Here is a 12204-nt window from a genome sequence, read left to right on the forward strand (position 1 = left end):
GTCTTTTTTGCTTTTAGTAAATCAACCCCAGAACGTAACCACTCAATCCAAATCTAAAATTCAGAACAATGAAGTCTTTTAAAAAGGCTGCATTTATCTGCTTGCCATCTAGAAGCAGCAATATTCTGTTTGTTTAACAAAAATAAAATCTAACATTATCCAGAGTCCTAGAGAAAGTTTTTTTTGTACCCACAAAACCTGCGGTAAATTGGCATATGAATAAAGGAGTCAAGATCACCCTCACGTCCAAGGAAATGAATACAGACAAAGGTGTAACATAGGACAGACGTGTGTTAAACTATTTTTTAGATTTCAATATGTTTATTGTTTTTTTTTTGCATAAATAACAGTAACAAAAACATAAGATAACTCCAGACCCCCCAAACTGGGAGGGTAATAGGCATATATTTTCAGGTAGTAATACTCACATTTTTGAGCAACATATCCATAATGGTAGTGACCAGATATATCACAGAAAAAGATCCATTCAAATACAAAGATAATGACGAGATTACACCCATAGTGCAACTGAAGAGCAACTGAATGCTAAATGTGGTGTAATACACATCAGGTAGGACAGTGAGCAGAACATTTATGTGATAAAGTACATAGAGTAGTGGTAAACCACCCTGAATAACCTTGTACAATGAACCATTAAGAATGTAGTAAACCAAGGAGCAAGCAGCTCTAAACCTGAGCATGTTGTAAAAAAATAAACAGAAAGAAGGAAGTAGTGGGAAAAGAGAAGAGCGTAAATGGTTGGGTACCTCAGCCACCCGTCTCAGTCATCCACCAAGAGATATTGGGGTTGATTTCATAAAGACAAATAGGGGTTGATTTACTAAAGGCAAATAGACTGTGCGCTTTGCAAAGTGCAATTTCACTCTGCAAAGTGCAGTTGCTCCAGAGCTTAGTAAATGAGGTAAAGCTTCACTTTGCAAAGAATACCCAATCACGTGCAAGGAAAATGTAAAAACAGCCTTTTCGCTTACATATGATTGGATGATGGAATTCAGCAGAGCTTTTCCTCATTTACTAAGCTCTGGAGCAACTGCTCTCGCAGAGTGCAACTGCACTTTGCAAAGTGCATAGTCTATTTTCTTTTAGTAAATCAACCCCCTAGACTGCATTTTGCAAAGTGCAGTTGCTTCAGAGCTTGCACAGTCTATTTGCCTTTAGTAAATCAACCCCACTGTATCCACGGCTGTCAGGTTTTATCAAACTTAGCTTAATTATTATGGAGAGTACACATTTGCTCATCGTTAATCCTGATCCAGTTTAATTTTTGTGTGAGTCAAGTTTGATTATTGGTTGGTTCCAACATTGTGCAATGGCTATTCTGGTTGCTAGTATCATGTAGGAAATGTATCTTTTCCTCGTTTTAGGGATATCATCGCCTAAAGGAGTTGTAAAGGCAGAAGGTTTTTTTATCTTAATGCATTCTATGCATTAAGATAAAAAACCTTCTGTGTACAGCAGCCTCCCCAGCACCCCCTAATTATTTACCTGAGCCATTGGCACTGCTGCTGTCAATCAAAGTCAGTCAGCCAATCAGGGGAGAGAGGGGGCGCAGCCAGGGCTGGGCTCTGTGTCTGAATGGACACACGGAGCTGTGACCTGGCTCCAGTGCCCCAATAGGAAGCTGCTGACTGTGGGGGCATTTCATAGGAGGGAGGGGCCAGGAGCAGCAAAGAGAGACCCGAGAAGAGAAAGATCCGGGCTGCTCTGTGCAAAACCACTGCACAGAGGAGATAAGTATAACATGTTTGTTATTTTTGAAAGAAATAAAAAGACTACAATCACTTTAATTTTTGAAAGGGGACACTCTCGGGCTTCCTAGAGATATTTTGGCCCATGATGGAATGAATGAGGTTTATCATCCTAATCCAAAACCGTGTCACTTTGGGGTAGTGCCATCATATTTGAATCAAAGAAAACACTGGGATGAGGCTTGAGTGTTCATTTTAGCTATTCTAGTTGGGACCATATACCAGCGTAGTAGTGTTTTATAGTTTATAGCTTCAAACAAAGCTGTGTTTATGGATATTGTTGACAAATTATTTGCAATATCTTGCAAGTCAGTCAGGTACCACTGAATGTTAGGATCTCTTTCCCAATGTTCCATATAGGAGAGCTTATTGTCTAACATTGATAAGAGATCATATAGTATGGATTCAACTATTTTTTAATACATTTTTATTTCTGTCTTTGATCTGTTCTACCCTTCATAGGCAGCCATACAGCGTCACTCCTCTGCAACTTTTCCAACAGTATAACAATTAGAGAATGAAAAGTATTATCAGAAAGCCAAATGTTATCATTTTACAGCTCCAGGTAATAAATATGTCTTATGTATATGGGATGCAACAGCCGCAGAAAGCAGCATTATTAAAATTAGTATAGGTAAAGGTGATAAATGACTGGGACTAATATTAGTAGCTGCTATTATTAATTAATTATTATTAAAACAATGTTTGGTTTGCACAATGAATTGGAAAAAAAAATAAAAAAATATATAGAGTCTAAAAAGTATAGTCTATGCAGAGCCCCTGAAAGAGGAAGTCTTGTGACCTTGCTGTATTGGAGTTCCTGGAATGAAGATTTCAATTGAATTCACCTGCAAAAAAATAATAATAAATATTGCTATTAACTAGCATAAGTTTTAAACATTATATTGAAAATAATGTTGTGCAAACACATATTTTCTTGTATCTTTCCCTCACCAGGGCCAGGACAAAGGGTGGGCAGATGGGGAAGCTTCCCTGGGCACAGCGTGTAGTGTAGGGATGGGGATGTTGCAAGTGCCTTCTACTATAAGGCTGACAGGAGTAATGACAGTGGCATCACTACTTCTGCCAGCCTAGTGCTGTAAGCGGCAAGGAGAGGAGAGAGCCAGGAGGAGATGTGGGCTGTGCTCTCTCTCCCCCTCCTCCTCATAAGCTGGTACTTAATAAAGGGGGTGGAATCTGGCATCTTTGCCCTGGGCATTGGATGATTTTGTCCCGGCACTGGCTCGCACATCATTGCTACTTTTGCCACCTGAACAATTTGGACACCTTGGGTTGACTAATTTGATCTTGTCATTAGCAGGTTATCCTTCACACAAGTGCAAGTAGGGCTTCAGTTTTTATCATGGCAGCCCACATTAACTCTTGTTCATGTATAAATCAGGCACGTTTTATTATTAACGTTAATCTATCAATTTATTATCACCATAAATGAGTCTTGAGACCTGCATTATTCTAGACGATAGCTAAATGCAAGACCGGTAAAGACACTTTGCACTTACCAAATTGAGGGAGCTCTTTCCATGGGCTCAGGTCCAGTGCTGGGATTCTGGAACACGAAACAAAATCTGCAGGGTACTGATTTCCAAAGAAGACATTTAGCGGGATCTCGGTGATATTTGTATTGGCACAGATAACCTGGGACATAGTTACTTTCTCTATTGAGCTTTTTTGAGCTTTGCTGAGAACTGAATCATTCTCATAATAAAACCTAAATAGAAGAATAAATGAATTACCCTTTTGCACAAACTAGTATACAATATGAACTCTATCCAAAGCATAGTACAGTTATTCTGCATATCTCCAGTATACATGGTATACACTGAGCACTGTGACCACTGCCCCATGCTCCAGGGACTCTATGCCTGCCTCTCACATTCTGTTTTAAATCTGAACAGGAGGGGCGGCGGGGGTGGCATATACATGAACCAATCCTCTCCATTTTCCTCATGCAGCCACTGAAAGCCTGCTTTTCCTCCTCTCCCTTCCATTCAGAGGCTGAAGGGGGAAAATGGGTTGGTTCCTGCATATGCCACAATCCCTGAACGAAGTCTTGATGACGAAATGCATTGGTACAGTATGTGGCTGTACGGCAACCGGAAGTGACGTGTTATTTTTAGCAACGCTTTGCCGTCGTTTTTGTGGACGAAAAAGGGTTAAAACCGCCTGCAAAGCACCACTGCAGCAGCGCATTGCCGGCGGTACGGCGGTGCTGCCCATTGATTTCAATGGGCAGGGGTGCTTTAGGAGGGGTGTATACACACCACTCCTACAGCGCTGCAAAGATGCAGCTTGCAGGACTTTTTTTACCTTCCTGCCAGCGCACCTCTCCAGTGTGAAAGCACTCGGGCTTTCACATTGGAGTGAGAGGAGAGGCTCTTTACAGGCGCTATGCAGGCGCATTTTTGTAGCGCTATAGTGCCTGTAAAGCGCCTCAGTGTGAAAGCAGTCTAAGACAAATGAGTTTACATCTTATGGGAGAGGTGACTTGCGCACTTATGGTGTGTTGTGAAGATTTCATCTGTGTTGGAGGACTGTTTCTATGCACTCTCTGCACTTAATATATGGACTTTTTGCACAATTTATATTAGTTTATGTGTGCTCTTTATATCTCTTCACATTGGGTGACCCAATGGGGGTTATTTACTAAAGGAAAATCCACTTTGCACTTCAAGTACACTTGAAAGTGCACTGAAAGTGCACTTGGAAGTGCAGTCGCTGTAGATCCGAGGGGGACATGCAAGGAAAATAAAAAACAGCATTTTAGCTTGCACATGATTGGATGATAAAATCAGCAGAGCTCAGATCAACCCCTTAGATTTAGAGCAACTGCACTTCCAAGTGCACTTTCAGTGCAAAGTGGATTTGCCTTTCGTAAATAACCCCAATGTGATGTTTACTATGTCATGATAATTTTTGACATATAGGGGTTGATTTACTAAAGGCAAATCCACTCTGCACTACAAGTGCACTTGGAAGTGCAGTCGCTGTAGATCTGAGGGGAAGATCTGAAATGAGGGGAAGTTCTGCTGAATTTATAATCCAATCATGTACAAGCTAAAATGCTGTTTTGTATTTTTCTTGCATGTCCCCCTCAGATCTACAACGACTGCACTTCCAAGTGCACTTTCAGTGCACTTGTAGTGCAAAGTGGATTTGCCTTTAATAAATAACCCCCATAGACACTTTTTATAATTTTGTTTGTCTGCAGTAGGTAGTGTTTTTTTTATATAATATACACATTTCTTTCTTTCACATGTGTATTTGTATATACATTCTAGCTGCTTTTCACCTTTATTTATGTTGGTTTAGGTGAATATTTTAAATTTTAAAGTGGCAGCTACATTTAGGCATCTCACAATTTATCATTTATCATAAATTGCAGTCCCTCCTGTGCAGGTTACTGTTATTTCCTGCTGACCATGACCCCTGTGTGCTCCCCTGTTCCCCCCGCAGTGCTGCTGGCTTCCCTCCTCTCCTCTTCCACTGGCTGCTGTGGGGGATGTTTCTGGATGGAGAGTGGGGAAAGGGCCTGTCAATATGTAATTTACTGGCCCCTACCTTTTCTGAATGAATAGAGTGCGTGATCAGTACCAATTCATAATTGAAGCATGGTAAAGTGTAATTACTATGCTTCAGTTGTGATTGAACGTGAAGCTCTATATTGTAACAGAGCTAAAAAAGGGTCTGGAAGATATTAGTTATGAGGAAAGGTTGCGAGCCCTGAACTTATTCTCTCTGGAGAAGAGAAGATTGAGAGGGGATATGATTTCAATTTACAAACACCATACTGGTGACCCCACAATAGGGATAAAACTTTTTTGCGGAAGGGAGTTTAACAAGACACGTGGCCACTCATTAAAATTAGAAGAAAAGAGGTTTAACATTAAACTACGTAGATGGTTCTGTACTGTAAAAGTGGCAAGGATGTGGAATTCCCTTCCATGGGCGGTGGTCTCAGTTTAAAAAAACTATTAGATAAGCACCTGAATGACCGCAACATACAATGATATACAATGTAATATTGACATATAATCACACACATAAGTTAGACTTGATGGACTTGTGTCTTTTTTTAGCCTCACCTACTATGTAACTATGTAATGAGGAGAGAGGGGGGCGGGGCCAGACTGTGGCTCCATGTCTGAATGGACACACAGAGCTGTGGCTCAGCTCAGTTGCCTCCATAACAAGCTGCTTGCTGTGGGGTCACTCAACAGGAGGGAGGGGCCAAGAGTGCCAAAGAGGGACCCAAGAAGAGGAGGATCTGGGCTGCTCTGTGTAAAGCCACTGCACATAGCAGGTAAGTATAACAGAGACTTTAGTATTACTTTGAGATAGGCTACGTTTATATTTTTACAGTGATATTTGTTTTATTATAGTTTTCCTTACTATGTGGTCATACCTTGCTAGTGAATTTCTTGGGGAAAAAAAGTGCCAAACCCCAGTGACCTTTGATCTCTTTCATTTTGTTCAGGTAGATTTCAGCCTCTCATGGTTTCCTTCCCCTGCTCCAGGGTATTCAAAAGAATTGGAGAGGTATGTCAAAATGTGAACAATTTCTCCAAATTCAAAAGATTTTGGAGAAATGTGAACAATTTCTTCAAAACACTTTTGAACTACCCTCTCAATATAAAGACCTGAAATAACTATTTAGCCACTTGGAGTATCTTGGTAGGGTGGGATTATCTTGGCACACGGTGGAAGCGATGGGTGGGAATAGGGGCCCCAGGTCAACTTTTGCATCAGGGCTCACAAGCTTCAAGCTACCTCTCTGACTGTGGCCATACTCCTTTTGTGCTAGCTATAAATGTGTTCTCACATACTGATTATTGGATTCTTAAATCTAAACATCATTTTCATGACCAGAAAGGATCTGATATCACAGATGCACCATTTAGTTTTAGTTTTGATTCCAGCCAAGTGTGCTGCAAAGAAGGTAGGAATGAACAAAATTCAAAACTGAATTCCAAGCCTGTGGATTGGGCAAATTTATATATGCTATTTTATATTCCAGTTAACCAGGATTGAAGACCCTTATGTAGCCAGGAGCTGACTAAATTGCCTGTGTTATCAGAGGACACTCTACAGTATCTGCCACAGTGAGACTGTTCCCTCTAGTGCTCATCCTGGGATCTGCCTTGTCACTTCCTGAATGCAGAGTTAGTGAGAATTTACAGAAGAGTGGATGATCTTGGGACATGTAGTTCACAGAGCTTGAATCTATACTGGGAACTGATCATTGTGGACTACAAGCTACAGCCAGCTGGAGGAAGGGAACAGAATGCTGGGAGAGGTGATAAATAGCCTGTGTTGGGGAGGAGTCGGCCTCTTGGGACCACGGCCTTCATCTGGGAGCTGTGATCTGGACGGACGGGAATAGCATGGCTGTGCTGTGGCCTAGGTGGCAGGGGAGAGCCTCCGGAGAGCATGTGTGGATACACCTGTTGTCAGCAGGGTCCGGTCATTGGGTGGCATCCGGGAGGTCACCCACATCATCTGCATCATAGATCTAGCTGAGCTGTGGCACCGGGAGGTTCGGGGTCATGCACCGTTCGTTAAACACAGTATCTGCAGGGGCCTGCTGCAGGATCTTCACACCATCCCTCCTGAGCTTGGTATCGCTTGGACTGGTGAGCGGGCATGTGCCCACCCCCTTTGCACCCAAGGACTGAATGCAGACACCTTTACTTTGCTTCTGCATTGGAGCTTTACAAGGAGACATCTACAACACATATTGTACTGTTGAATGTCATTATCTCACAAGTACTTTTGGGCCCCTTCATTTGAGCTAGCTGAAGATTCAGACACCTGCATCAACAAAAGGATTCCTATGCCCCCCCACCCCCAAACAAGGGACAGGAAAATTGGGCTCCTATCCGGCCCCATATCACCAAGGATCGCTCTTTATTAAAGTGGTTGTATACTTTTTTTATATTTTTACCTACAGGTAAGCCTACAATAAGGCCTACCTGTAGGTAAAATGAATATCTCCTAAACCTGTACGGTTATGCTGTGAAGGTCCAGCTAAGGGTCCGGTGGACGCCGCCAGACCTTGCTGGCAGGAAGTCACCCGCGCGCATGTGTGGGAGTAACGACATCACGGTTCCGGCCACTCACAGCGTCAGAGTTGCGAACCCAGAAGACACGCCGAGGGGGAAATGTCAGCTCCCTCAGTGGTGACCAGGATCAGCTGCCGACGCCTCGTTCTAAGGTAAGTATTTCATAATGAGCTAGTATGCGCTGCATACTAGCTCATTATGCCTTTGCCTTACAGGTTTTATTCATTTATTTATTTTTTTGTGCGGGTATAAAGTCATAGACTTTAAATACAACTTGCTAAACTGTGTAAAGTGTTTGTGTTAAAGGGGTTGTGGCGTCAGGAGGTTATAGGGAGTAATCTGACTCCAGATTGGTCATTCTCCTACCCTTTTCTGATCTGCAGCCATAGACCTTGTTTGGTTAAGCTTGCTGATTTATTGCTCCCCAAAGAGACTTCAGTTGATCATTCATTCGCTTGTTCATATAAAGAGTATAACAGTAATCTACCTTCTCTTATCTGATCCATTTGCTGTTGATTCTATATACTGAAAAACCCTAAGTGAAACTTATCTTACGTTTACTGTGAACTATCCTGTGTCTGCATCCATATTTCTTTGCTGAAATGCCTGAACCCAGGGTGTCAGAAGACTTGCAATGTCAGGGCAACCATTGGGGCACAGTATCTTTAAGTGGCCCTCACAGGGGTAGCGCTGTACTTAGAAAATCCGTTTTGACCTCCAATTCAAAGGTATCTCAATTACCACTACATATACATTTGAACTTGCCTCTTTATACAAAACAATTTTTTAAAATAATTTTCTTGTTTAAAATTGTAAACGTTTTAGACATTATCAGATGTTCTGAGACTGGTAGATTGGGGAGATATATTCTCAAGCATACAGGTGATTCCTTTTAGACTTTGTAAGACATGCTGAATAACACACTGTACAACAATGGGTATCTAAGCCTATGTAGACGTGAATGTAATTAGTTAGAGCATCCATCATATATTGTAACTTTTGAATTTTAGGCTTTGTAATGTCTACTTCGACCAGATTGCATGAATACTTATTGTGGGTCCTAATAATGAATGAAATATATTTTGCCTGTGAGCCTTCCCTGTATACTAGAAAATGAAGCATACCGATCTCCATCCCGAGTCCTGCGGAACTGGTCTCCAATAAGACAAGTCAGCAACTTTCCAGTTCTTCCACCGGGCACCAAGGGTTCAGAAACTCCTCCAATCCAGAGGTCTATGTTTTCAGGAGTGCCATACAAATCCATTAATTTCCTGGCCAGCGGCTTATTATTTAGAACAGTGGCCAACTCATCCAGATTTCTGGGGGCGGAAAGGCCACAAAATCTCCTCCATGAATTGTATCCTAGGTAGAAAGGAAAAATATGACAGACAACTTTAATAATGGCAAACAGGACAGTTAGAAAGCAATTTAATGACATTTAAGTGATATTGATCTGCAATTGCCTGATAAATTCAAACACACTGCAGCTGTAATTCATTTATTTCAGGTACTTATATAGCAGCGTCAATTTACACAGCGCTTTACATATACATTGTATATTCACATCAGTCCCTACCCTCAAGGAGCTTACCCTCTAAGGTCCCTAACTCACATTCATACATACTAGGGACAATTTAGACAGGATCCAATTAACCTACCAGCATGTCTTTTGTAGTGTGGGAGGAAACCCATGCAGGCACAGGGAGAACATGCAAACTCCAGGCAGGTAGTGTCGTGGTTAGGATTCAAACCAGCGACCCTTCTTACTGCTAGGTGAGAGTGCTACCCACTACACCACTGTGCCGCCCTGAAGTAAAATATATCAATTCATTTATCTTAATCTGACTTCTCTGTGACACGTGACCTTCTGAACTCTCTGTGATGACTACAACCAGTCTTTATGTTGCCCCTCAAAGGGTCACTGGACACAAACTTCCCAAAATGTGACTTTCTTCCTATGCTTCCTATATAACCAATGACATATCTAATAGAGGGGCTGTAAGAAAGGTTTTAGTGCTGACACTTTTACACTGAAAGTACGAGACAGCAATGAACCTGCTGTGAGCTTGCCTGGTAATAGCTCTTTTACAGGGGCTCTTAGTTCATCAGGTGAGTGGGTTGGGCTGGCACACTACTGCAATGTCTGAATAAAAAAGTGAAATATTCAACAGGTGGTCCTGGCCACAAGATCCTGTTAGCCAACTTCCTGGCCCAGACAGAGGCACTGATAAAGGGAAAGTTGCTTCCCTTCATCAGAGCCTTCATCCTTCCCTTCGTTGCTTTCCGTAATCATTTCAAGGCTGACACCTTGAGATGAGTTTTGTCAAGTTTGATCTCAATAAAAAATATTGCTGACAAGCAGGCACCAAAAGGCTGAATCAATGTTATTTATTAGGTTAGAATTTCAGCACTGCACGCTTTTGATGCAGAACCTGTTAATGGGATGCTATATAGACTCCTAGTAAAGGATAACGGGAGCCTAAAAAGGTAAGTATTGTTAAGTATTGTTAGAACTTAGTTAAGAGCCCTTGCACACTGGGGCGGGGGGCGGCGTCGGCGGTAAAACGCCGCTATTATTAGCGGCGTTTTACCGTCGGTATGCGGCCGCTAGCGGGGCGGTTTTACCCCCTGCTAGTGGCCGAGAAAGGGTTAAATACCACCGCAAAGCGCCTCTGCAGAGGCGCTTTGCCGGCGGTATAGCCGCGCCGTCCCATTGATTTCAATGGGCAGGAGCGGTAAAGGAGCGGTATACACACCGCTCCTTCACCGCTCCGAAGATGCTGCTGGCAGGACTTTTTTTACCGTCCTGCCAGCTCATCGCACACACACTGGAATGAAAGCAGCGGCACTTTCGGGGCGGTTTGCAGGCGCTATTATTAGCGCAATAGCACCTGCAAACCGCCCCAGTGTGCAAGGGCTCTTAGGTCAAAGGTTCTTAATCTTTACCATACTAGGAGCCAAATAAACCCAAAGAAAATGTTCTCAAAATTTCAACCAAGGACAAATAATAATGGCTGTATAATTCTATGGCTATATAATTGTGGGTGGTCTTCACTGGTTATTTAAGATTTAGTTAACACGGGTTACAATTTCTTACATTTGTATATACATTTTTAACTAGCGCCAGGGTTTCTATGCCTCAGAGCTTTCTCTGTGTAATCCCATCTGCTCCTACCTTGCACACGCAAGGTGGTGGTGCTGAGGACAGGAATATTTTTTACATTTTTATTCAATGCAAAAAAAAAATGCATACAAACACGTGTCCCTAAAAAGATGTTTTGATCATACTGGTTTAGGAACATAAAGCATTATTTGGTTTCATGTTACCTGGTAGGCCATGTTCTCTCCCTCTTTGTAAATTGATTGCTGCTAGATCAAAACCAATACGCTTCACCATCTTAAAGAGGCGGTCCCTCAGCTCATCATCCACAATCTGATTTTGTTTGTTGAGTTTGGCAGAATTGGCCATCATACCCCGAAGGAAAGGGTCAATTCCATCTGCAAGTAGGAAACACCGGTAGTATTGTAAAAAATGAAAGTAAGATGATATTAAAGTGATTGTTAACCTTTGCATTTTATTTTTTTAAATAAAAAATGTGTTATACTTACCGGCTCGGTGCAATTGTTTTGTACAGAGCAGCACCAATCCTCCTTTTCTGGGGTCCCCGGCGCTGTTCTCCTTCCTGCCGAGTGCCCCCATAGAAAGTTGCTTGCTCTGGATACATTTGTGTGTGCTCAATTCCGAGCCAGCTCTGTATGTTCCCTGGCACACAGAGTGTAGCTCAGCCCTGCCCCCTTCCCTCCTCCTCAGCTGTGATTGACAGCAGCAGGAGTCAATGACTCCCATTTCTGCCCCTCTGTCCAGTGAGGAGGGAGAGAGCCGAAAGAGTCGCTGTTCTCGTACACATCGCTGGATCGAGATCGGGCTAAGGTAAGTATGGGGATGGGGGGGGTCTGAGGGAAAAGCAGCACACTGAAGGTTTTTTAACTTAATGCATGCATTAAGGTGAACCTCCCTGGCGATATGATTTTTGCGTCTCAAAGCGGTACATTGTTTCGCATGTAATTTCGACTGTAATTCTTAGGATTAACTCACTTAAATCTGTCAAAAACAAGAGTCTACTAGACATCCCGGGTATGATAAAGTTTGAAACACAAAATCATAAATTATAATATAATAGATAACTATAAATAATTATAACAAATAATAATATCCCTTCCACGACTAAGCCTATTTCTGGCATTTGTTGCTTGCAAGTTAAAATCCCTATTTTGTGCTAGAAAATTACTTAGAACCCCCAAACATTATATATATATATTTTTTAGCATAGACCCTAGAGAATAAAATTAGTGAT

At 42.1% G+C, this 12204-nt stretch overlaps 1 protein-coding gene across 2 annotated transcripts in view; it reads right to left on the reverse strand.

Moving 5' to 3' along the window:
- Nucleotides 1-301: 301 nt before the first annotated feature.
- The window catches only part of LOC141129023 (myeloperoxidase-like), a 53278-nt gene continuing 41375 nt past the window's right edge, over nucleotides 302-12204 (reverse strand). For both annotated transcript variants that reach the window (XM_073616747.1, XM_073616748.1), the window contains exons 11-14: nucleotides 11177-11347; nucleotides 8974-9211; nucleotides 3290-3498; nucleotides 302-2617 (exon numbers count right to left, since the gene is read on the reverse strand). In XM_073616747.1, the coding sequence (XP_073472848.1) occupies nucleotides 2604-2617; nucleotides 3290-3498; nucleotides 8974-9211; nucleotides 11177-11347 (632 nt within the window). In that variant the 3' untranslated portion in view covers nucleotides 302-2603. The remainder of the gene's footprint in view (nucleotides 2618-3289; nucleotides 3499-8973; nucleotides 9212-11176; nucleotides 11348-12204) is intronic.

Source organism: Aquarana catesbeiana, linkage group LG02 (genome assembly GCF_042186555.1).
Source record: "Aquarana catesbeiana isolate 2022-GZ linkage group LG02, ASM4218655v1, whole genome shotgun sequence".
NCBI lineage: Eukaryota > Metazoa > Chordata > Amphibia > Anura > Ranidae > Aquarana > Aquarana catesbeiana.